At 40.2% G+C, this 25633-nt stretch overlaps 1 protein-coding gene across 2 annotated transcripts in view; it reads right to left on the reverse strand.

The window, feature by feature from the left end:
- Positions 1-25633, reverse strand: part of ART3 (ADP-ribosyltransferase 3) — a 98431-nt gene that overhangs the window by 4866 nt on the left and 67932 nt on the right. The window contains exons 6-12 of one of the 2 annotated variants that reach the window (XM_025385701.1): positions 10398-10430; positions 9092-9124; positions 7685-7714; positions 7180-7227; positions 4191-4223; positions 3529-3561; positions 349-381 (exon numbers count right to left, since the gene is read on the reverse strand). In XM_025385701.1, the coding sequence (XP_025241486.1) occupies positions 349-381; positions 3529-3561; positions 4191-4223; positions 7180-7227; positions 7685-7714; positions 9092-9124; positions 10398-10430 (243 nt within the window). Of the gene's footprint in view, positions 1-348; positions 382-3528; positions 3562-4190; positions 4224-7179; positions 7228-7684; positions 7715-8142; positions 8841-8918; positions 9125-10397; positions 10431-25633 lie in introns of those variants that run through there. The other variant, XM_025385702.1, reaches the window with a different exon arrangement.

Here is a 25633-nt window from a genome sequence, read left to right on the forward strand (position 1 = left end):
TGTTATAAAAAGGGAGAATTGGGTTGAGAACCACTGTTCTTTCTTTTTTAATATATATTTTCTTTTTTATTTTATATTTTGCTCCCAGTCTCCAGACTGGTGAGAACCACTGTTCTAAAGAGTAGAGACTCTAGGTACAATGGAAAATGATTATTGAAGAAACAAAGCTATACTGTCCCCAACACACACATGCACACACAAGCTTTTGGATGTGACATTCTACTCTGTTGTTAAGATGCCTGAGACCCTTGCAACTTTGTTCCCTTTATTGAGGAAAAATAAATTTCTCACTTTTTCTATATTACAAAAGCAGGCATTTATCAACTGAGGAAATGATATATTTCTTACTAGGATTGTTGATATTTCCTTGACTTTTATCTTCTAAAATATAAAGAGATTTTGAGTTAGTTATATTGTACATCTGTTTATCCAGAAAAGAAAGATCTGATTAAAAATTAAGCAAACTCGGTTATCTCTGGGAGTGGGTCTGAGGGGCAGGGTAATAGGTTTACGGGTATGTGTGGGGTTCGGGGAAGGGTTTAATTTGTTCTCATCTGTGCTCTTTGAATTTTTTTTTTACCATCAATATGTGTTTACATTAAAATAAAAGTTAAAATTTTGTTTACAAAAAAGTATTTTCTACATATTGAACTTAGATTCCCAAGTACATTAATACCTAGTATTCATTGAGTGTTTACTGTGTGCCATGCATTGTGCAAATGCTTTATGTACACTGTCACCTTTACTTCTTAGTCTTATTAGCCAGGTATAATTATCCATATTTCACAGATATTCCTTAAAACATTCATGCAATGTTTTGAGGAATGCCATGCATAAAACACAGAGGTAATTGGTGCTAGAAATATCAAATTTCAAATTTGCTCTGAATTACTATGCTATACAGATGCTTCTCGACTTATGGTGGGGTTGTGTCTCAAAAAATCCAATGCAAGTTGAAAATACCATAAGTCAAAAATGCATTTAACTCACCCAACCTACAGAACATCATGGCTTAACCCAGCCTACCTTAAACGTGCTCAGAACAGTTACATGAGCCTGCAGTTGGGCAAAATCAGCTAACATAAACTTATTCTATAATAAAATATAGAATGTCTCATGTAATCTATCGAATATTGTACAGAAAGTGAAAAAGAGAATGGTATGGGTACTTGAAGTATGGTTTTTACTGAATGTGTATGGCTTTCAGACCATTGCAAAGTCAAAAAATCCTAAGTTGAACCTGATAGAGCAGGAGCACCCTCATCTTGGACAAACACCACCACTTTAAATTCCAGCTCCCTTTCTAGCCTCATGCATTTCAAGGAAATCACCTCTTCTAACTACAAGCAGACAGAAGGAGCAAACAGTAAAACACAGATAAAACAGCTGGGGCACAAAGGGAGGTGAGGGGAAAGTCTCTTGAGTAACTCCCAAACTTCACCCTCATACAATGGGCCCCAGTAAAACGGTGGGCCTTAATAAGCACATTCCTTTCCCTTCAGGTGCACTAAGTTAGGGAAGCTAAAAGCAGACTTGGGGAATATGCCTGCAGCTGCAGAACGATGTATGGGAACAGACACACAACTCTCCCTCCCAGATAAGCACAACAAAGAGACACAGAAGCAGTCCAAGCCTCTGATAAACTCTCCCACCCTGAATCCTTAAAAACTCTTAGTCTGTAAAAAAGTGGGCCTCTAACCTCACTCGGCCAGAAGGCGCCTCTCAGGTTTTCTCTAAAATAGATCTGTCCTAACTGGCAAGCCACCTTTTCGTGTTTCTTTCCTCTTTCTTTAATTCTTACAGAACCATTGTAACTTGGAGACCATCTGTACTACCAAGTGTGTGCCTAGTATTGAAATATTATGATATTACCATATTTTAACAGCTTTGAAGCCAAATAGCAATTCTAGGTGCCCAAGATAGAGGTGGATAACTAAATCTGTTTGGAAGACAAGTGTAGCACCAAGTGAACAAAGCTTGAAAAGTTTGAGTCCTGGGTGTCTCTTTCTAGCCTATTATAAATTCCTTAATCTTCTTATGTTCCATGTTCTCATCTCTCAAGTGTCAATAACATTTATCTCATTGGATTAAATGAGCTCCTGTGTACTGTTTTCACATCACCTTTTTAAAAGCTACACACAGCTTTCCAGGAGAGGGCACAATACACTGTAGTCCCAGCAAAATCTAGTGGCCTATTGGACGATACAGAGTGTGGTGAGGAGCACAGAATGGCTGGTCCCAGTATTGGCACACTGCACAGTCCTCATTCACAGTTCTTGGATGATACTATTTCTATGTCTACAGATTCCCTCACCCTGGGAAGCCTGCCTCATTCTGGAATAGACAGGCCCAGCTGGAAGCCAACTGTTCCAGTTTAAGATCAAGTGCCTTTTTTGATATTTGGCCCAGAGAACCATAATAGCAGCCTGCTGCTCACACTGAAAGTTCTCAACGTTTTCGCTGTCTGGCTTGCAGACTGGGGTATTGGCAAGTGTACAGCCCAGATGTCTTCCCCAGACCCCATAAGACTGAACTAACTGAATGATTATGGTAAAGGACTTAGAATCCATGGTGCCTCCACCCCCAGTAAAGAATGTATTACCAGGTTTTTCATTCAGTTGTATCATTTTTATTCCTAAACAAGAAAGAGGTTTTAGATAATAACAAAGACAGCTACTATTTACTACTATGCTACTACCATTCATTTTGCTGGGTACTTTATCTCATTAGGTCTTTAATCAGCCCTTCAAGACAGAAGCTTTCCTCATTTTACAGATGTGAAAGCAGAGGCATAGAAAAGTGAAGTAACTTATATAAAGTTACTGAGAGGAAAGAGACAGAGACTTCCTGAAGCCAGGTCTGTCTGTCTACACAGCTCACGTTCATCTCCCGCCATGCTCACTGGCTACTTTCAGATAACCACAGTTTGATGAGCAAGACCCCCATGACGGCACTGTGCAAACCCAGGACCAGCGAGCTGAAGAGATGTAGATGCACAAGGTGTGTTGTCAGTGTCACTAGAGATTCACTTCAAAGTTGTGGCCAAATAAATCCAACAGTACAAACTTGGGTCAATATAAAAGAGGTCCTGGACCCTTTTCTCTGAGGCTATGTTCTCTGAGCCTTTATTTAATAGAAAACGCTATTTCTGTACACAGCATGCAGCTTCCATTGGCAGCAGTGTTACGTGAAGTTCAGCACTGTGTGGCTGGATATAGTTTTTAAGATGCCAAATATCTAATTTCTTTAACAGATCATCATTTCCATAATAACAAAACCTGCAAAAACTATTTTCAAAGTACTGCATGAACTCAGGAGAAAAGGTTTTAAGCATTGGACAGTGGCTTGCACCCTGAGATTCTATGGTTTCATAGTCCTTACAAATATTCCTGTCATGTACATGTGACTACTGATGGCTACATTTGATAGATGATAATTATGAGGCATAGACAGTCCCGTGCATATCTAATGGTGACTATACTCCCCAAACTGGCATCTTCCCCTCTGACATGCCTATCAGTTGCTTACCAGGTAGTGGAAAAGGTTCTGGAATTTTCATTCCTAAATGAGAAGGAAGTTTTCAGTGACTTACAGTTTGCTCCACTGAGTATAATTTTCAAACTCTTGTCTGCTGAGCTTAAGAGATGCAAGCACCCAAGGCCCCGATGCACTATAGTTTCTGGCTTTTTATTTAAAAGTTCTCCTTACATAAACCCTCATTATACAAATCCACACCAAGATTAGAAGAGTCTTCTGCCATAGCACTTCACTGAGCGTGTTTATGCCAGGAGAATACCGTGTTTTGTTACCTGGAGATACAGGCAATGAGATGTTAGCCAAGACTAACAGTTAACTTGTGCATAAAGTTAGGTTTCTATTGAATAATTTTAGCTGTAGAACCTGGAAGGTGCTGGATTGATGCATCCAGATCCCAGGAGCCTTTCCCTCAGCCATATCCAGAGCAGAACTAACTTTCCTGCCCCAGAGACAATGTTCCAGGAGCACATGAATGCACAGAGGGAAAGGGACTTTCTCTACGCTTCCCCAGCTAAATATTTGTAGATGACTGGCAGGCAGCTATAAGGGAAATATTCATGAATAAGAGTCTCATGACAGTATTCTCCTAAATGCGTGGGGAATCCTGCTCACCTCATTCTTGGGCTCAGGGAATAAATAGAAAGCTGTCTTACCTGGTATTTCGGTGGGTTCAAGGATTTTCACACCTAAAGGCAGAAATGAATATTGGTTTGTATTAAACAGTTATCTTATATTGTTAATACTCTCTTGGGTCTATCCTTCCTCCATTTCCAACTCAAAAAAAAAAAAAAAAAAAAAAAAAAGGCAGGGAGAAAGAAAAAAGAAACAGCAACAACAAAAACACCAACACCTTTCAGTGGCTCTTCATTCTCCATGTGACAGAGTCCAAACTCCTTAGCCTGGACTTTAAGAACTTCCACAATCTAACCCCTGTCTCTCCAACTTTATCTTCAGGAGGCAGTCCTAATACATCAGTTTGTGGATGACACAGTACTGGTTTTACATTTCTGCTTGGTTTAGCTCTATTGTAATTATAGTTATTAGCTCCGTGACTTTGGGCAGACTACTTAATCCCTCCTAACTTCAGTTTCTCATTTTGCAAGAGAAATATTTACTTCTTACGTTTGTAGTTAGTGAGGATTAAAGGAAAGACCGCATAAAAGTGCTTGGTACACTACATGGAGCAAAAAAAAGAACTCAATAAATGAAGTCCCTTTCTTCTAGTCTAACTCATTCCTCAAACTCTCCAGGCTCAGTAATATTTTTTTTCTTTTTTGAGAGACAGGGTCTCACTGTGTCACCCAGGCTGTGGTGGGGTACAATGACACAATCATAACTCACTATGATTCTCCTGCTTACGCCTCCCAAAGAGCTGGGATTATAGGTGTGAGCCACTGTGCTGGCCTTCCACAATGTTCTTAATCCTAGGAATCCTCATTGTCTCCTAACCATGTAGCTAGTCTCAGTAAATAGATTATTTACCAGGTGAAACAGTGAGCCCCTGACTTTTTATTCCTAAGGATGAGAATAAGAACTATTTAGTAAAAAAATGCAATCAGCTTGAAAATTAATTTGACCTTATACTTGACTTCTGTAGTAGAAAACTCAGAACGTTTTGAGAAATGGCAGGGGACAAGGTAACAAAAAGAAGGTATTTAACCCACTGGAGCCTAACTGATGATAAGAACTAAGGCTAGTGACCCAGAATCTCTCCTAGGTTAAGCATCTCTTGTTCATTTTTTAAAAATTCAACCCAAAGACCTTGACCCAAAATTGTCATTATATGTAATATATAAAATATGCTTCCTAATTATATGTTATAATTTGGAAAAATACAGAAAATTATTAAAAATTAAAGTTCTCTTAAAACTGCAGATCTCAGAAATACTCTACTCATTCTTAACATTTTTGGTGTATTTCAATCATTTTGCTATGCATACATATGTATGCATATACATTTTTAAAAGTTGGTATTATACTGTATATGCTGTTTTATATCCAATTATTTACCATTGTATTAAGAATACTTTCTTCTATCTTTAGATGGTTTCAAAAACATGATTTATAAGTTGTCTAGTGTTTCATGATATAGATAGTATTTTATTTAACCATACCCAATGGTTGGACACTGAGGCTGTTTCTAAATTTTTGCTACTGTCAAATAAAAATTATAGGAGACCATCGCTTTAGACTAAGTTTCTGCAGTAGGCCCCAAAAGACCAGAATAAAAATTGACATGGAGTCGCCCATGCTAAAGTTCCACACCACCTAAACTAAGTTGTCTGACCTTCTAAGAAATTAGGAGAAAGAAATAACAGAATTTCCCAAACAGGCCAGTTTAAAATCTTCAATCAGCTTAATAAATGAAGTTCCTGCTGCTTCAATCCTTACACACAAAAAAGGTAGCCTGAAATAAACTGATGCTAACTAATCAGTTATTTTTCTACTGTTCTGTCTAAAAGTAACTAATATACTCTGTTCTTTGCTTCCACTTTCTTTGGCTCTTCTTTGTCTTTAAAGCCAAACTTCTGTGCTCAGCTCAATGGAACACTTATTCTATGGAATAAAGTGTTGTCCAATTCTAGAATCTCAAATAAAGCCAATTGATCTCTTTAAATTTGTTGTACTTTTGTCTTTTGACACTACCATAACACTGTGATAAGCATTTTTGTACACAAATCTCTGTGTTCATCTCTAATTTCCTTGGGACAAATATCCAAAAGTGTTTTAACCGAGTCAAAAGGTATAAACATTTTTAAGACGAGTAATACATACTACTAAATTGCTCTCCAAAAAAGTTCCAATTTATAATCTCACCAGTAATTTATGAGACTGTTCCTGTCCCAGTACCCTTGAGGACATCTGAGTAATTTTTTTTTTTCAAGACGGAGTCTCATCGTGTCACCCAGGCTGGAGCGCAGTGGCACAATCTCGGCTCACTGTAACCTCCACCTCCCAGGTTCAAGTGATTCTCCTGCCTCAGCCTCCTGAGTAGCTGGGATTACAGGCGTGTGCCACCACGCCCGGCTAATGTTTGTATTTTTAGTAGAGACGGGGTTTCACTATGTTGGTTGGGTTTCACAGGCTGGTCTTGAACTCCTGACCTCATGATCCACCTGCTTTGGCCTCCCAAAGTGCTGGGATTACAGGCGTGAGCCACCCAGCCCGGCCATTTGAGTAATATTAAAAATAAAACAAAAACAAATACTTGAGGATGAGATATACTTTGGATGTACTAAATAATCAAATGGGTATAGCTAATGGCATATATTAATCAATATATGCTGGAAATAGAAATAAATACAAAGAATAGTCATTTTAATTTAGAAAAAACGACACTATTTGTTATGCCCTGCCCAATACCCTAGAGCTCACAAGAATGTGGGGAAAAATTAGCCACACCTTCCTCTATTTGGTGGGATGACCTAAAGATTGTTAGACGGGAGAAACAGAGTTGCTATGTCATTTTTCTAAAGAATTCTACCTGAAATCCAGGAGGGTCTCTAATATACCAAACCAGTAAGCTAAGGTGAGCTCTGCCTTCCTCCCACTTTTCTTACCATGACATTCTTCCCTGTTCCCACATGTAAAGGGAGATATATTACAAAATGTAAGCCCCCAGAATTTACATAAATGTCTTACCACGGTCTTCAAGCTTCTGGTTTTTCTCACCTGAGTCACAAAAATAAGCTCATCAGTTTTTAATGTTGGAACAAAACAATTGGCAGTTACTACAGCTACAGCAAAATTATTTTCAAGAAATATGAAAATATTCCCACCTGTAAAGGGAGGTATCTTGCAAAATGTAAGCCCCCAGAATTTTTTTTTTTTTTTTTTTGACATGGAACCTCGCTCTGTTGCCAGGCTACAGTGCTGTGGCACGATCTCAGCTCACTGCAACCTCCAACTCCCTGGTTCAAGGGATTCTCCTGCCTCAGCCTCCCAAGTAGCTGGGATAACAGGCACACGCCACCACGCCCGGTTGATTTTTGTATTTTTAGTAGAGATGGGGTTTCACTATATTGGTCAGGATGGTCTCAATCTCCTGACTTCGTGATCTGCCTGCCTCGGTCTCCCAAAGTGCTGGGATTACAGGCATGAGCCACTGCGCCCGGTCAAGCCCCCAAAATGTATAAAAATGTCTTACCGTGGTCTTCAAGCTTCTGGGTTTTCTCACCTGAGTCACAAAAAAGAAGTTCATCAGTTTTAACGATGACACAAAAGAACTGGCAGTTACTATTGCTACAGCAAAATTGCTTTCAGGAAATATGACTATAAAGAACCATTTGGTATGTCCAGGAAACTACCCTACTAAACTTACGTTGTCAATCAGAGTCTAAATGTACCTTAGCTAATGAGCTGGAACATTCTCTGCCCCCACTATTAAGAAAAGTATTACAAATAGCTTGTCTACCAGGGATCTCAAGGAGCCGAGAAAGTGTCTATGTTGAAGAGTCAGCTAAAGTCCCTGTGAAGTGATCAGTAGAACCTGTGACTGCAATGGAACAATAAAAAGAAGGGCTGCTAAGAAGTCCTCAAGGTGTAAAGTGCTTCACTTCTATCAGGACAGGAAGTATCTTCCCAAACATGAAATAAACTGCATGTTTTAAAAAGGCTGGAACCTCTTCTCTTTTCAACAAAGAAAAATTTACTGTAGCCACATAAACCAAACACATGATAAGGAACTTACATGCAAAGAAATGATTTGGGCCATATATCCTTAAGTGGAAACTTTAAGAGCATCTAATCACCTACATATTTTAGTTAAATAATATTAAACATCAAGCATCAGCATATTTGAGAGATGCAAATATGCTGAGTTCTGTGTTTTCATCTGAGTATTTGGAGTCACATAGGTTCATTTCAATGACTGAATACAGAGCTGTACCTAAGAAGCCCCCAGAACTGGTCAAGAATGACTAGCTCTTCATTCTCACCACCCGTATTCACCAGAAAGTTTCCATGTTGTTCAGATCTCCACAAAGCCAATTCTCTCATTTGAGAAAGGTACATTTCCCTAGAATAGCTTCTTTATTTTTTTCTTCTCATATAGGCCAAGTCACTGCTTTATATCTGCAAATATTCTTCAGCTAAGAAATACATTTGCTAAACAAGAAAGAGCTATTAAACATCCAGGTGAGGATGATTATTATTAACTTTGGAGACAGGGTTTCGCCCTGTTACCCAGGCTGGAGTGCAGTGGGCGTGATCTTGGCTCACTGCAACCTCTGCTTCCCAGACTCAAGTGATCCTCCCACCTCAGTCTCCCAAGTAGCTGGGACTACAGGTGCACACCACCATGCCTGGCTAAGTTTTGTATTTACAGGTGCACACCACCATGCCTGGCTAAGTTTTGTATTTACAGGTGCACACCACCATGCCTGGTTAAGTTTTGTATTTTTTGTAGAGATGGGGTTCCACCATGTTGCCCAGGCTGATCTCAAACTCCTGGGCTTAAGTGATCCACTCACCTTGGCCTTCCAAAGTGCTGGGATTACAGGCATGAGCCACCATGCCCAACCAAGATTATTTTTAAAAATTAGAGCATACTCACCAGGGTTGTAGACATAGACGGGTTGAAAATATTCTGAAATACAGACATGTTTTCATTACATGGTACTATGCTTAGATGTGAATGTCAGGTTCAGTCTATTTTTAAATGTTCATTAATAATAAAGATTTAGTTGGCTTATATTTAAGAAACATAAAAATATGGTTATTATGAGAGATATAAAATTTCAATTCAAAGACAAATGGATGTGGATTCACTTTTTTTTTTTTTTTCCTGAGACGGAGTCTTGCTTTGTTGCCCAGGTTGGAGTGTAGTGGCACGATCCCAGCTCACTGCAACCTCTACCTCCCAGGTTCAAGTGATTCTCCTGCCTCAACCTCCCAAGTAGCTGGGATCACAGGCACCTGCCACCACACCTGGCTAATTTTTATATTTTTAGTAGAGCCAGTTTCACATGTTGCCCAGGCTGGCCTCAAACTCCTGACCTCAAGCAATCCACCCGCCTCAGCCTCTGGATGTGGATTCATTTAAGTTACACGAAAAAAAAAAAATTCACAGGAAAGCTAGCCAGGAAGACAGCTAGAAACAGACCCTTGTTTTTGAACTTTTTTTGTCTCTCTTCTGATACCTTTGGTATGTTTTTAAACTTTTTAATGAGGAAATCTTCAAAAGGATCCGCCCAGAGCATGTCTTCATCCAAAGGCATTTTTGGTATCTTCAATTCAAATTTATCCGGCCTATTTGATAATGCTGTTCCTTAATACCCTTAGAATTTTCTACCTTCCCAAATCTTTCCCACAGTCCTCTAAGAAAGATTTTTTTTTTGGTCACATCCTCTTATTTTTCCCCGAAGAAGTTAAAATCGACCATATTACCCTTGTGTCATCCCATTCTCCTCCCTCCTTGACCTATATTCATGCCATTCCTTCATTGGTCTCCCAAATGTTATTTCCTAAGATAAGAAAATATAGGAACAGGAGCTAGCTCTTTGCACAGGAGTCAAGTGGGAAATAGCTGAAGATGCAGGGGAATTAAGGAGTCCTTAAACTCCTCTAAAGTCAGGCTCGGATGACAGCGGCATGTTCCCTTTATGCCCAGGCCAGTGCAGTGTTTGAGAGAAGAGCCACAGGCAAGTCTGTGGGTGGGGATGAGGGTGGCAGTGGGCAGCTGGCAGCAAAGGTTCCTAGGCCCTCCACCGGAAAAGGTACTAGCAGTAGCACAATTTAGCTTTGAGAAAATGATGTCTGACAGTATGACAGCACAGTGGTGGGGTGGCTCTGACCCATACCTATGAGAAGTCACTGATAAAATTCCTACTGTAGGGATAAGACCTTAAAGCATACCTTACCTAGGTTCTCAACACAGTTTTCAGTTTTTAGTCCTGAAACACAAAGATAAAGCTTTATTAGTTAGACATAATCTACCCTAGTAAAATATTTCAATTCATCTATGGCTATTGGTAACTGAATCTGTCAGCTCCTGGTCTATCAGACTCATAATTAGTAAGATGCAAATTGCAGGCTGGGCATGGTGGCTCATACCTGTAACTCCAAGGCTGATGCGGGAGGATCGCTTCAGCCCAGGAGTTCAAGACCAGTCTGGGCAATATAGGGAGACCCCATTTCTACAAAAAATTTTTAAAAATAATTAGCCAGGCATGGTGGCACACACCTGTAGTCCCAGCAACTCACGAAGGTCAGGTGGGAGGATCACTTGAGCCCAGGAGGTTGAAGCTGCAGTGAGCTGTGATCACGCTACTACACTCCAGCCTGGGCAACAGAGTGAGACCCTGTCTCAATTATTTAAAAAAATTGCAGAACAATTATATTTTAGTATTTACAGTACAGCCACCAAACAGCCATATGACCTCTGACAAAACACCTAAGCCTTCTGGAATTCAGTTTTCTTATCTGTATCTTTTACTAGAAGACTGCTTCAAATGACTTTCAAGGGCCCATTCTGAGCTGATACTTTATCATTCTATTCTATAATTAGTCTGCAAAATTTAGGAGAAAATTTACCTGTCCAACTAATCCTCTCTTCAGATACTAAATATCCTCAACAAACCTATCCCTCTACTACAACAATTCCTATCCTTTGAAGAAAAAGAATCTCAATGAGACCTTCAACATCCTTTAATATTTGAACAAAGATCCTTCGCATTCATATAAAGGAAATGAGTTGGTATGCACCAGAATATTCATTTGTGTATGAGGAAATCCACAGTATTTGGAGAACAGAACGTGGCATCTGACAGTACTTTTTGTAAGGTCATAGATGTTCTCACTGGTGATGCCCTAGAAAAAGTTGTCAGTGCTGCAGTGATTCCCCTGAGACTTGACAGAAAGGGAATCTACCAGCCAACAGCAGTAAGGTAAGAAGGTTAGTGAGACAGCATACAGATCTGGTGCAGTATGAGCCACATGGAAGGCCTACCAGAATGCACAACGAAGGTCCAGATGCCTCGTGGTCTCTATTCCATATCTGACGAACACACTAATCTAATCTGGAAGTTCAGCTACCTGAGGAGGAGCCTCTTTACCTACAATAGGAGAATCCCTAGAGAGGCCTGGCTCCTAAAAAGATATATACTTCTATAATCTACTCTCAAGTCCTGCTCCATTTGTAGTGAGTGTCTGAACCAAAAATCCAGGTGATTTGGTCCATTTTCTACTGGTCCAGATCTGTTATAATCTGGACAGTGCCCTGAGGTTAAACTCAGGCATTTGACTAGACTAGAAATTTAAAAATTGGTTCTAGAGATTATTGCAAAATATTGTCTCAGGGCATGGTGGCTCACGCCTGTAATCTCAGCACTTTGGGAGACCAAGGCGGGTGGATCACCTGAGGTCAGGAGATGGAGACCATCCTGGCCAACATGGTGAAACCCCATCTCCACTAAAAATACAAAAATTAGTCCAGTGTGGTGGTGTATGCCTATAATCCCAGCTACTTGGGAGGCTAAGGCCAGAGAATCACCTGAACCCCAGAGGCAGAGGTTGCAGTGAGCCAAGATCGCGCCATTGCAATCCAGCCTGGGCGACAAGAGTGAAACTCTGTCTCAAAAAAAAAAAAAAAAACCAGTTGTCTCAGCAGGAGATGAGTGAGTACGAGCCTCATCCAGAGAGCTTATTTGAGGATGAAGTGAAGGTGAGGGGAATTGTGGATGAGAAGGCTACAGATGTAAGTTGAAAGATGCAACCTGGAGACCAGGCACCAGGGGGATTTTGAAAGGCTTTGTCTTTTGTCTGTAGCACAAATTAGAGCATGTTTCTCAAAGTGTACTTTTCTAGCCACATACTTCAGAATCACCTGGGTGCTTATTAAAAAGGCAAATTCCAGGACCAAAGCCAGGACTATTATTGCTGCATACTTTCTAGAGGGGGATGCCTTGTAATCTGCATTTTAAATAAGCACTCCAAGTGATTTTTATGCACAAAATTTTTGAAGGCCTCCTGAATAGAAAAGAATGGGTATCTTTATTTATTATATATTTTTTTCTTTTTGAGATGGAGTCTCGCTCTGTCACCCAGGCTGGAGTGCAGTGGCGAGATCTCGGCTCACTGCAACCTCTGCCTCCCGGGTTCAAGCAATTCTCCTGCCTCAGCCTCCTAAGTAGCTGAAATTACAGGCACCCACCACCACGCCCAGCTAATTTTTGTACTTTTAATAGAAGCAGGCTTTCACCATGTTGGCGAGGCTGGTCTTGGACTCTTGACCTCAGGTGATCCACCTGCCTCATCCTCCTAAAGTGCTGGGATTACAGGCATGAGCCACTGTACTGGCCTCTTTAATGTTTAACACAGAGTCATTTTGTTAATATTGCATTTCTCTTCCCTATTTAAACTCTGGATTTAATTTTCTATTTAGCATTTTCAGTAGCAGTAATCAAACTATTTTGAGTTTCTGAAGAAGTAGCAGGGTTAAAAATGGATAAGAGAATTGGTTCAGAAATAAAAGGAGAGGCACAAATATATAAGGAATGAAAAAGGAAACCTGACAACAGATTCAGCAGATGTAAAAAGACATGAGAATATTATGAACAACTTTATGCCTACTAATTTGAAATACAAAGGCCAATGGACAAATTCCTAGAAAAATTTAACTTACTAACCATTAAGTAGTTTAAAATTTTTCCAGAAAGAACATACCAAGATAATTCAATTTTTATAGACAGAGTACCAGAGACAAGGGAGTGGCACAAACAGACCTCCAGAGATCTGCAAAGGGTTTCCCTCAAGTATTCAGTGGAGTGCTGATCAGATTATATGTGTGAGATAACTACCCAAGGCCAGAGAAAGAACCCGCAAGGTCAAAAATAGTGTCTATTCCCATCAACCAGGCTGGAAAACCTTATAATCCACAGGCACTAAGTAGAGTATTGAGAAGGGTACAGCCTCAGCAGTGAGAAATAATGAGCCCTAGATTAAAGTGACTCTGGTTCTGCCTAGAAAATCTGAAGAATCAGCCCTAAAACAAACTGTTTTAAAGTAAATTAACTATGTACCAGAACAAAGCTCAAGAATATTTTTAGAAATATAAAATTACCATGCACACAACAAGGTAAAATTCACAACATCTTGCACCCAATCAAAAAATACCAGCAAAGAAGCAGGAAAATACAATTCATCATGACAAGAGAACTCAATCTAATGAAACTACCCCAGAGCTGACACAAACGTTAGTATTATTAGAAAAGTAAATTAAAGTAGTCATTACAACTGTATTCCATGTGTCCAAAAAATAGATTAAAGGTGTTGTCTTACCTCCAGTTGCCACACAAAATACCAGAGACTGGATGGCTGAAACAACAGATTTTTGTTTCTCATAATTCCACAGCTGGGAAATCCAAGATCAAGGTACTGGCAGATTCAATTTCTGGTAAAGGCTTTCTTCTTGCCTTGCAGATAGCCACCTTCTCACTATATCCTCATATGTCAGAGAAAGAGCAAAGCCATGGTCTCCTTTCCTCTTCTTAAAAGGACACTAGCTCCATCATGGGTACTCCTACCCTCATGACCTAATCTAAACCTAATTACTTCTCAAAGGCCCTACCTCCAAATACCATCACAGTGAGGATTAGGGCTTCAACGTATGAATTTTGTGGGGAGAACATTCAATAGTGAATGTCAGTACTACTAACAGGTGCTAAGTAGAGATGTGGAAGATATAAAAAGACCCAAAATGAATTTCTAGAGATAAATTTTCTGAGATGAAAAACACACTAGAGAGAATTACTGACAAACTAGACACTGCAGAAAAAAGATTAGCAAACTTGACATATTGCGGTATGCAGAATAATACCCTTCTTAAAGAGGCCTACGTCCTATCCCCAGAACCTGTGAATATGTTCTTTTACATGGCAAAAAGAGAACTATGGTTGCAGATGTAAATAATGTTGCTAATTAGCTGGCCTTCAGGTGGGGTATTTAGCTTGGATTATCCAGGTGAGCTCAATCTAATAACATAAATCCTTAAAAGTGGAATAAACAAGAAGTAGAAGAGAGGATCAGAGAGATGCAAGGTGCAGAGGACTCAACATGCTGTTTCTTTCTTTTTTGAGACGGGGTCTCAGGGTCTCCCTCTGTCACTTAGGCTGGAGTGCACAGTGGTGCGGTCATGGCTCACTGCAACATCAAACTCTTGGGCTCATGCAATCCTCCCATCTCAGCCCACCACAGGCAGCTGGAACCACAGATGCATGCCACCATGCCTGGATAATTTTTTTATTTTTTATTTTTGTAGAGGCAGAGTTTCACCATGTTGGCGAGGCTGGTCTTGAACTCCTGACCTCAGGTGATCCTCCTGCCTCAGCCTCCCAAAGCGCTGAGATTATAGGCATGAGTCGCCACACCTGGCCATCAACATGCTGTTTCTGACTGAAAATGGATGAAGGAGGCCGTAAACCAAGGAATGCAGGTAACCTCTGGAAGCTGGAAAAAGAAAGAAAACAGATTCTTGCCTAAGCCCCCAGGAAGGAATGCAGCCCTACCAACACCTTAATTTCAGCTCAGCAAGACTTATGTCAGGCTTCTGAAATACAGAATTGTAAGATAATAAATTTAGATGTGCTGTTTTAAACCATTAGATTTGTGGTAATTTGTTATGGCAGCAATGAAGTACTGAAATATACAAAATAATAGAAAACATCTAAAAATGAAACAGAGAGAAAAATACCAATAACAAAAACCATTAGAGTTTCACTGAGCTGGAGACAACCTCATGCAGTTTAATATACATATAAACAGAATCCTTAAAGGAAGAAGAGAGGGGTGAAAAAATATTTGCACAAACAGTACTCACAACTTTCCTAATATGATGAAAACTATGAACCTACAAATCCATAAAGTTCAATGAACTCCAAGCACAAGATACATGAAAAAAAACGACACTAAGTAACATCATAATCAAATTGGTCCAAATAAGTATGATAAACACAAAGTCTTAAAAGCAGCCGGTGGGGAGAAGGGGGGTTAAATAAAGAGGAACAGAAATGAGAAGCACAGCAGATTTTTTTGTCAGAAGCAATTTAAGTAAAACAACAGGGAAGCAGTAAATTTGTAAACTACTCAAAGAAAAGAAAAAAAGATCAATCTAGAATTCTATACCAGTGAAAATAGCTTTCAAAACTGAAGGTGAAATAAAGACTTTTCATACATACAACACTTAAAGGTAAATCTGACAAAAGATGGAAAAGACTTACAACCTCAACACTATTCGGATACAGCTGACAGAAAATAAGACCTAAATAAATGGAGATTTTATGCTGTGTTCATGAGTTGGAAAAGTATATATTTTTAAACTCTTCTCATATTGATCTATAAATGCAAGGCAAGCTTAATCAAAATCCAAGCAGAAATTGTAGACATTGACAAGGTGATTCTAAAATTCATATGGAAGCATAACGAACATATAATCACCAAAACGACTTTGCAAGAAAAGAATACGATGAACACTACCTGGTTTTGAGGTTTATTATATAGCTATAGTGATCAATATATGATACTAAGATAAAGATAAATCACCAGGCGCAGTGGCTCACACCTATAATCCCAGCACTTTGGGAGGCTGACGCAGGTGGATCACTTCAGGTCAGGAGTTCAAGGCCAGCCTGGCCAACATGGTGAAACCCTGTCTCTACTAAAAATACAAAAAAATTTAGCCGGGCATGGTGGCACATGCCTGTAGTCCCAGCTACTTGGGAGACTGAGGCAGGAGAATTGCTTGAACCCGGGAAGCAGGGGTTGCAGTGAGCTGAGATCGCGCCACTGCACTCCAGCCTGGGTGACAGAGTGAGACTCTGTCTCAAAAAAAAAAAAAAAAAAAAGGTAAGCTACAAATTGGGAGAATATATTTGCAAATCACATATCAAACAAAAACCTCGTATCTACAATACATAAACAATTTTCAAAAGATAAGAAAACAATCTCGTTAAAAATTGACAAAAATCTTTGAACAGATGTTTTAGTAAATATATACAAATGGCAAATAAGTATGTGAAAAGATGCGCAACATTATTACTCATTAGGAACATGCAAATTAAAACCACAATAAAATATCACCACATATCTATTTAGAACTGTTAAAAAGACATCTATGAAGTGTCGGCAAGAATGTGGTATAGCTAGAACTCTTATGCACTCCTGGTGAGAATGTAAAATGGTACAGGTACCCTGGAAAACCATTTGGCAGCTTCTTTCAAAGTTACACATATACCTATCATATAATCCAGCCAATGCATTCCTAGGCATTTACTCAAGTGTAATGAAAGCATATGTCCACACAAAGACTTGTACATAAATGTTCATAGAAGTTTTATTTGTAATAGCCAAAGACTGGAAACAACCCACGTACTAATCAACAGGTGAATAGACATGTAAACTGTGTTATGTCCACTATTCTACAACAGCATGAATAAACTATTGATACATGCAACAACACAGATGAATCTCAAAACAATTATGCCAAGTGAAAGAAGCCAGGCAAAAAAGAGAACATACTGTATGATAAGATTTGGATGAAACTCTAGACACTGCCAACTAATCTATAGTGACAGAAAGTAAGTACATTAGTAGATGCCTGGGGGGATTGGGAAACAGGGAAAGGGAGGAGAAAGGAATTGCAAAGAAGCATGAAACTTTTGCAAGCAACAAATACAAAATGCTCATAGTCTTGACTGTAGTGATGATTTCATTGGCATATACATATATCAAAACTTACTAAATTTTACTTTATGTGCAGTTTATTATACCAATTATAACTCAGTAAAGCTATTAATTTTTTTTTCTTAATTATGAGGATGAGATGAACAGGATAGGACTAGGTTTTGGATCTGGTCTCTAGTTCCCTACCAACAGAAGCCCTTCACATCCCTGACTTGTTAAATACTGGAGAATTACATGGCTGTCATGTTAGCAGAGAAGTCTACAGTTAGAAACATTAGATGCAGTCTGGACAAGAGTAAATAAAGCCCTCCCACAAGTTCCCATCTTTTTCAGATCCAAAGAAATTACAAATGTCAATGACTATACTCACAGCAGATTAGAATCTCTGGCAACAAGACTACGTCAGAATTTGTAGGTCACAAGGACTTCCTCTTTCTGCAGGGTTGCTACTGCTAGCCTGTTAACTGGTCCTGATTGAGACAGACTGTCTTATTGAAAGAAAAGTCATGATTCACTAAACCAGTATCTTATTATGCAATACGTTCTCTCTGAACTAAATTCCCATAAGGTTGGACAAACTCTCAAAAGCTCCACTGTCATATGGAAATCTCACCTCCAATAAACGGTCAAACCTGGCTCCTAAAACCTAATCCACTTTCACAAACATGTGGCTGACCTGCAATTAGATCTGTGGTTTTTCTAAACAGTGGCTGAGGTGTTCACAGGGCTACCGGAGAATATTTTTATTTATTTATTTATTTATTTATTTATTTAAGATGGAGTTTTGCTCTTGTCTCCCAGGCTAGAGTGCAATGGTGCAATCTCAGCTCACTGCAACCTCTGCCTCCCAGGTTCAAGCCATTCTCCTGCCTCAGCCTCCCAAGTAGTTGGGACTACAGGCGCCCACCACCATGCCTGGCTAATTTTTGTATTTTTAGTAGAGACGGGGTTTCACCATATTGGCCAGGCTGATCTAGAACTCCTGACCCCGTGATCCTCCTGCCTCGGCCTCCCAAAGTGCTGTGATTACAGATGTAAGCCACCATGCCCAGTCTCCAAAAAATATTTTTAAATTTCAAGAAAAACACAGCCAGGCTTGATATCTGTCAGACACCGTGTGAACTACTAGCTTGAGGTAAAACTCAGTTTTAAAGTTACACATTATATCATGTTACACACTGTTTGATGACACATGTTTGCTGTATTAGTCTGTTCTCCCACGGCTATAAAGAAATACCTGAGACTGGGTAATTTATAAAGAAAAGAGGTTTGATTGGCTCATGATTCGGCAGGCTGTACAGGAAGCATGGCAGGGGAGGCCTCAGGAAACTTACACTCATGGCGGACGGTGAAGGGGAAGCAGGCTCATTTTACATGGCCAGAGCAAGAGGAAGAGGGAGAGGGGGAAGGTGCTACACAATTTTTTTTTTTTTTTTTTTGAGACGGAGTCTCGCGCTGTCGCCCAGGCTGGAGTGCAGTGGCCGGATCTCAGCTCACTGCAAGCTCCGCCTCCCGGGTTCACGCCATTCTCCGGCCTCAGCCTCCCGAGTAGCTGGGACTACAGGCGCTGCCACCTCGCCCGGCTATTTTTTGTATTTCTTAGTAGAGACGGGGTTTCACCGTGTTAGCCAGGATGGTCTCGATCTCCTGACCTCGTGATCCGCCCATCTCGGCCTCCCAAAGTGCTGGGATTACAGGCTTGAGCCACCACGCCCGGCCGGTGCTACACAATTTTAAACAACCAGATGTTGTGAGAACTCTATCGTGAGAACAGCACAAGGGGGATGGTGCTAAATAATTAGAAACTGCCCCCATGATCCAATCACCTCCTTCCAGGCCCCACCTCCAACACTGGAGATTACAATTGAGCATGAGATTTGGGTAGGGACCCAGATCCAAACCATATCATTTGCAAAGCTAGGTCTTTTTAGCAATTGTCACAAAAAGCTAGTATATGTGAAAATCAGTGTGGAACAGGAAATGAGATAGTACATAATCTGATTCCAGGGTCTGAGAAGCTGTGAATGTCCAAAAAGCAAACACATCCCATTAGCAAGTAATTATTGTTACAATAATAGTACTTTAAAAAAGTATGTGCTATTTTTCAAAAGTTTACTAAAGTGTTAAGATATAAATACTTACTGATTTGTTGTATTCATAAACACCACCTTGATTTTCACATATACTTGGTTTCATTACAACAATTGCTAAAGATCCAGCTTTGCAAATTTATGATGTCATCAAACAGAATGTACTATGATATAACATGTAACTTTGAAACTGAGTTCCACCTCAAGCTAGTAGTTCACCCAGTGTCTGACAAATATCAAGTATGGCAGTGTCTGTTGTGAAATTTAAAAATATTCCTTGGCAGCCTGGTGAATTGCTGTAGCATTCAGGGACACTTCAGCCACCGTTTAGAAGTACAAATTTCTTATGGTGTTGGGTATGTCACTTCCTATTAGGCCTAGGGACATGGATCTTATTGATGTCTCAATCCTAGACAATTCCAGACAACAGTACAGAAACTTTGCTACTCCTAGGAAATGCTACAGAAAGGTGCCAATCAGAGCCAATGGAGACACTTAACATTTAAAGAACACACAAGGGCTGGGGGTAGATTTATAACAAATAAATCTAGATAGTCCTGTAGGCTCACCTTCTTTCCCCCTTTTTGATGGCTTAGCAGAGAGCTGGCTCAACAGGTCTCAGTAAACTCTACAAAATACTACTACAAGCCACTGGAGTCTAGAGGCTCCTCCTTTCTATCAATGCTACTTTCCAGCCAGGGAACAATATTCCCTGGCCCTCTTACTCTATAAATTATGTAGAGTATTATACAGGCTGGCCTCTCTCTATGGAAACATGGACCAAAATGCCAGATAATCTCTGCTTCCTCTGTTCAGTGAAAAAAAAAAAAAAAAAGAGAGAGAGTTCAGGGGATGATATGTGCTCTACTATTTCTCTGTATATAAATTTTCTTCCTATAAACCTGACATATTTGCACTGTAGGGTGGAGGGAGTCCCAAAGCCATGGCTTCCCACGAGGTATTTATAATTCATTCACCTTCCTCCCAGTCGAGGTATAATTTTCCAATGGAGTAAATTTTTTTTAAGAGATGGGTGACTCACTATGTTGCCCAGGCTGCACTTGAATTCCTGGGGTCAAGGGATCCTCTTGCTTCAGCCTCCCCAGTAGTTGGGTCTACAGGCACACACCACTGCACCCAGCCCCAGTGGAGTAATTTTTAATGATAATGGATGTAGCTTGATTATACAGCTAACATTTCAACTTTATCACATTTTCTAGAAAAAGAGCATAAAAGACAGTTAACCTGGGCTAATTTTCTATTGAGGAAGAAGAAGGGTTTCTGTTACTCCTTTTCTCAGAGTTCACTCACATCGGCTTGGATTAATACCAAGATTAACGCCTATGACCACCAGGAACTATGTTATCTAAAGAGACGTTGATTTTCTCTCCACTTCCTAATGAACAAAGTTTCCAGCTAACTAGTTTTTGAAAAACTCACAATATATTTTTATCTTGGAAATCACAGGCAAGTTTAAATCATTATTGTCGGACTGTGTTTAGCACACTAAACTTAATGCAGTAAAATTGTTTTTTACCCCTTTTAGAAATACTGTCTTTTTAAATTCAAAGTCTCAGTTATATCCAGTCACAATGGAACAAGATTCTGACTATATCCTCCTTAGCTGGGGCTCTTAAAACACTTGGCCATTGTTCTTCAGACTATTTCAAACTGCCTGTCTTTAAAGGTTACTCCAGGGAGTTTTTGATCCTGCCTTCCCATCTCTAGATGGCGGCAGAGGACTCCAACCCAGGGTTAAATCAACACACTCGGGTACAATGGCTGACTGTCAGAGCTCCCTAAACACATGGTACCTGTGCACCTCCACAATGGCCTGCACTTCTTCATGCGGGCCTGAACTCTAGCGCTTTCAGAATCAATCCAATAGAACCTCTTTGGTTCTTTCATAATCCCACTCACAAACATGGAGTCTGTGGGCTCCATGGCCCACCGCAGCCCATCAACCAGACCCCTATGCTAAATTTAGCTTGTAGCCACTGCAGCCAGGGCTTTGATATAACTAACGGTTCCACAAATGGCATCTGGCCAAAGGCATCAAAAGCACCAAAAGCGGTACCATTTCTGTCAGCCCAGCTGCTGCAGCTGGGATTTTGGCTGTGCTACGCTGGTAAAGTTTCACAAGATTGGTGTAGGGAGGGAGGGTCTATGGTATAACTCGAAACTATGGCCAATTTCAAGCTACTGTCATGTAGGGGGAGCTGGAAAGAAGACATGCATACCCACAATCTGTTCCCATGAGCTCATCTAAACTGGCCCCAGCTGGCTTGGTTTCGGGTCAGGTCCAATGTATGGTTGGTGAGAATGAGCACTTTTCCTTTTTTAAAAAATGAATTTTATTGTATATATTTAAGGTTTACATGATATCACAAAATACATATGGATAGTAAAATTGTTACTATAGTGAAGCAAATTAACATAGCTATCATCTCACATATTTTTGTATGTGTAACAAGAGAGCTAAAATCCACTTATTTAAGTAAAATACAATTTTATTGACTTTAGTCCTCATGTTACACATTAGATCTCTAAATCTATTCATCCTACCAATCTGCTATTTTGTATCCTTTGATATACATCTCTTCAGTTCCTCTCCCTACACCTGTGGTAACTACTGTTTCATTCTCTCTCTTGTTTTTGATCTCATATATATTCCACATGTAACTGAGATGATGTAATAGCTTTCTGTGTCTGGCTTATTTCACTTAGCATAATGTCCTCCAGGTCCATCCATGTTGTAGCAAATGGCAGAATCTCTCTCTTTTTAAGGCTGGATAATATCCTATTGTATATATACCACATTTCCCTTATCCCTTTGTCTGTTGGTGGACATTTAGGTTGTTTCTGTATCTTGGTTACTGTGAATAATGCTGCAGTGAACAAGGGAGTGAAGATATCTTTATGAGGTGGTGATTTCAACTCTTTGGGGTGTATACCCAAGAGAGGGATTACTGGGTCATATGGTAGTTCTATTTTTTTGTGGGGGTGGGTGGGAGGGTTCTTGTTGCCCAGGCTGGAGTACAGTTGTGCAGTCTCGGCTCACTGCAACCTCCTCTTACTGGGTTCAAACAATTCTCCTGTCTCAGCCTCCTGAGTAGCTGGGATTACAGGCATGTGGCACCACGCCTGGCTAATTTTTGTATTTTTAGTAGAGATGGTGTTTCACCATGTTGGCCAATCTGGTCTCGAACTGCTGGCCTCAGGTGATCTGCCCGCCTCGGCCTCCCAAAGTGCTGGGATCACAGGCGTGAGCCACTGTGCCTGACCAGCAGTTCTATTTTTAATTTCTATTTAAAATAGAAACCCCCATACTGTTTTCCATAATGGCTGCACCAATCTGCCTTCCTACCAATGGTGTTCTAGGGTTCCCTTTTCTCCAAACCCTAGCCAGCATTTCTCATCTTGTCTTTTGCCTTTTTTTCCCTATCTTTTTGATAAGCACTTTTCCTTTCAACACAAATTTACTCATTTCGCTTTCATCTGCTTCTTCTAGAATCGTCCTTCTCAGGTGCAACTCAGTTGCAGGACCAGGGTGAGGCAAATAAGGTGCCTAGAGAAAATTTAAGGAGGCACTCTCAGTAATATACAAGTGCAGGGACAGCCCTAAGTGAGGACTTCCTTAAAATTTTCACCCTAGGCACCCCAATAGCCACACAGCTTCTGCCATCCAATCCTAAATGGATCTGTCCCTACCTAAAAATCAATGTCTCATTAGCACTTCCCTACCACCCAGCCTTTTTTTTAATCTCACAGTACCTTGGCTACATTTAGTCAAAGTCTAAAAGTCTATCCCACTTTAAGGCCTACTGCACGCATTACTCCACTGGACCTAGCAGCGATGGTTTTTGGTTCAGTTAGGCAATCACACCTTCAAGACCCGAAAAGGCCAACCCCTCACCAGTTTACTCAGTTTTGCAGAAAAATACATGGCAGTGAATAAAGCATATTGTCTAGCAGCAGAGCAGCATCAGACATGTTCCTTTAATGCAAGTCTTCACCGGAGTCCAGGGCTGTTCTTTTGCCTCCAAATTACAGCTCAGGTTCAAGGAAACAAGATTACACAGGTGGGTGTGTAGGAGCCTCTCTAGCTTAGCAGCCTCATGCCACACATAAAATACAATATATTTTGAACCTATGCAGGATTGCTATGAGAGAGTACTGCTCTCCTTCCAGGACTCAACAAGAAGAACACCTGGGTATGTCACACCACATTCAGGAAAGCCCAAAGCTATGGCTTCTCCTCAAGTATTTATAGTTCATTCACAAACCTCCCAGCTCAGATGCACTTTACCAATCAAGGGTTATGTTTACCACAGACAACACTGTAAGATCACACAGCTGTCATTCCACCTTTCGTAGATTACAGAGAAAGAGTGCTGGAAGATCACCAGGAGGCCATTTTCACAGGAGACAGGAGAAAGGGTTTACTAACCCTTTGCTCACACATACTAAGGCACAACACCATAAAATTTCAGAATGTTAGGAATAAAGAAAACAACCTAAAAACCTTCCAGATTTTTGTTTTTAAAAAGTCTCAATCAAAGTTTTAGTAATTAGAATGGCTGCATACCTTTCAACAACAGCTACAGAACCTACAAGTCACTGGGGGAATATCTTCAAAATTCCAAGGAAAAACAGTTTCTAAAATAGAAATGCAAATCTATATAAACTATTAATCAAGCTTAAAGGTCGATCTCTCAGAGATGCAGAGACTTAGAAAATTTTCCTGACCATTTCTCAGAAACTTTTGCAGAACCCCCATCCCCACCACACCAAACAAAGGAGTAATCAAAGAAAGAGTTGCAAATCCAAGAAATAGGAGATCTCTCATAGGGAAGAAGCAATGTCTCAGAATAGTAATGAGTAGAGATTTCAGGACAGTCAGCAGGCCTAAAGAGCATATCATAGAGCAGTATGATGAGGGAATTATCCAGGGGAAAGAAGAAATTTATATTTCTGTCAAAGGATTTGGGGGTGAATTACTGATTGAATATAAAAAAACTAAGGAAACAAACAAACAAAAATCATCCAATAACCCTGGGGTGAAAGAGGGATTTAAGCGCAGAAAAACCACTCTAATTCAGCTATGTCCTGTCTTTACTGTGCTGGGAGAATGGGAAGGGGGAAATGGAGGTACATTGGGAAGGAGGGTGTTGGCTTTCAAAACTTTTGGTTTACTGATCTAACAGCCATTTCTAATTCCCTTTTCCTTTGTCTCCCCCACACACTATATTCCCTTGGCTGGAGAAAGGCTAATTACTGCCTTCCCAAGCTTCTCTGGTAGCTATGGGTGACCACGAAACTGTTCAAGTCAATCATTTGTAATTAGGAGTTTAGTAAGGGTTTCTGGGAAAGCTTTTACTTTCCTTATTGAACAAGTAGATTTGGCAGTCATTCCCTTTCCTTTCTTTTTGTCTTGGACATGGATTGATGCCTAGAGCTGCAACAGTCACAAGTGCAAACATGAATCAACAAACAAAACGTGGTAAGGATGGTGGAACAGAAAGGAAGAGCGTGAGTGACTGATGACATAGATGAGCCACTGCGCTGACTCTGAACAGTCTGCCTCTAAGACTTATTAAATGAAAGCTCAGTCAGGTTTTCTGTTACTTACAGCTGAACGCATAAAAAATTCTTAGCTAATACATGATAGATGAGAGTTAAATATTCATTCTCTATAGCAGGAAGTCAATACATGATATCTAAAGATTTAAAAACTAAGAAATAACATGTTGAAGCATGTTATTTACTTGGAAACATGACAGTAAGCACCTGAAGAAATAGCTAAAAGAATGAAAACTGGATGCCACTGAGGAGTGGAAATTGAGAAAGGTGGGGCTGGTGACTGCTATTTTTCTTTTTCTTCTTTTTTGAGACACCGTCTCGCTCTGTTGCAAGGCTGGAGTGCAGTGGTGTGATCACAGCTCACTACAGCCTCGACCTCCTGGGCTCAAGCAATCCTCCCACTTCAGCCTCCCATGTAGCTGGGATCACAGGCATGTGCTACCATGCCTGGCTAAGTTTTAATTAATTTATTTATTTTGTAGAGATGGGGGTCTCCTCCCAGGCTGCACTATTTATTTATTGTAAGCCTTATAGTAGGGTCTCTCAACATTAGCACTACCAACATTTTGGGCCATATAATTCTTTGTTGTGTGGGGCTGTCCTATGCATTGTTTATCAGTGTTTCTGGCCTCTGCCCATTAGATGTCAGTGGCAATCCTCCTTTTCCCCAATTGTGACAACCAAAAATGCTTCTGACCATTGCCAAATGACCTTGCAGGGCAAAACTGCCTTTGGTTAAGAACCAC

The sequence above is a fragment of the Theropithecus gelada genome, chromosome 5, assembly GCF_003255815.1.
Source record: "Theropithecus gelada isolate Dixy chromosome 5, Tgel_1.0, whole genome shotgun sequence".
NCBI classification, from domain to species: domain Eukaryota; kingdom Metazoa; phylum Chordata; class Mammalia; order Primates; family Cercopithecidae; genus Theropithecus; species Theropithecus gelada.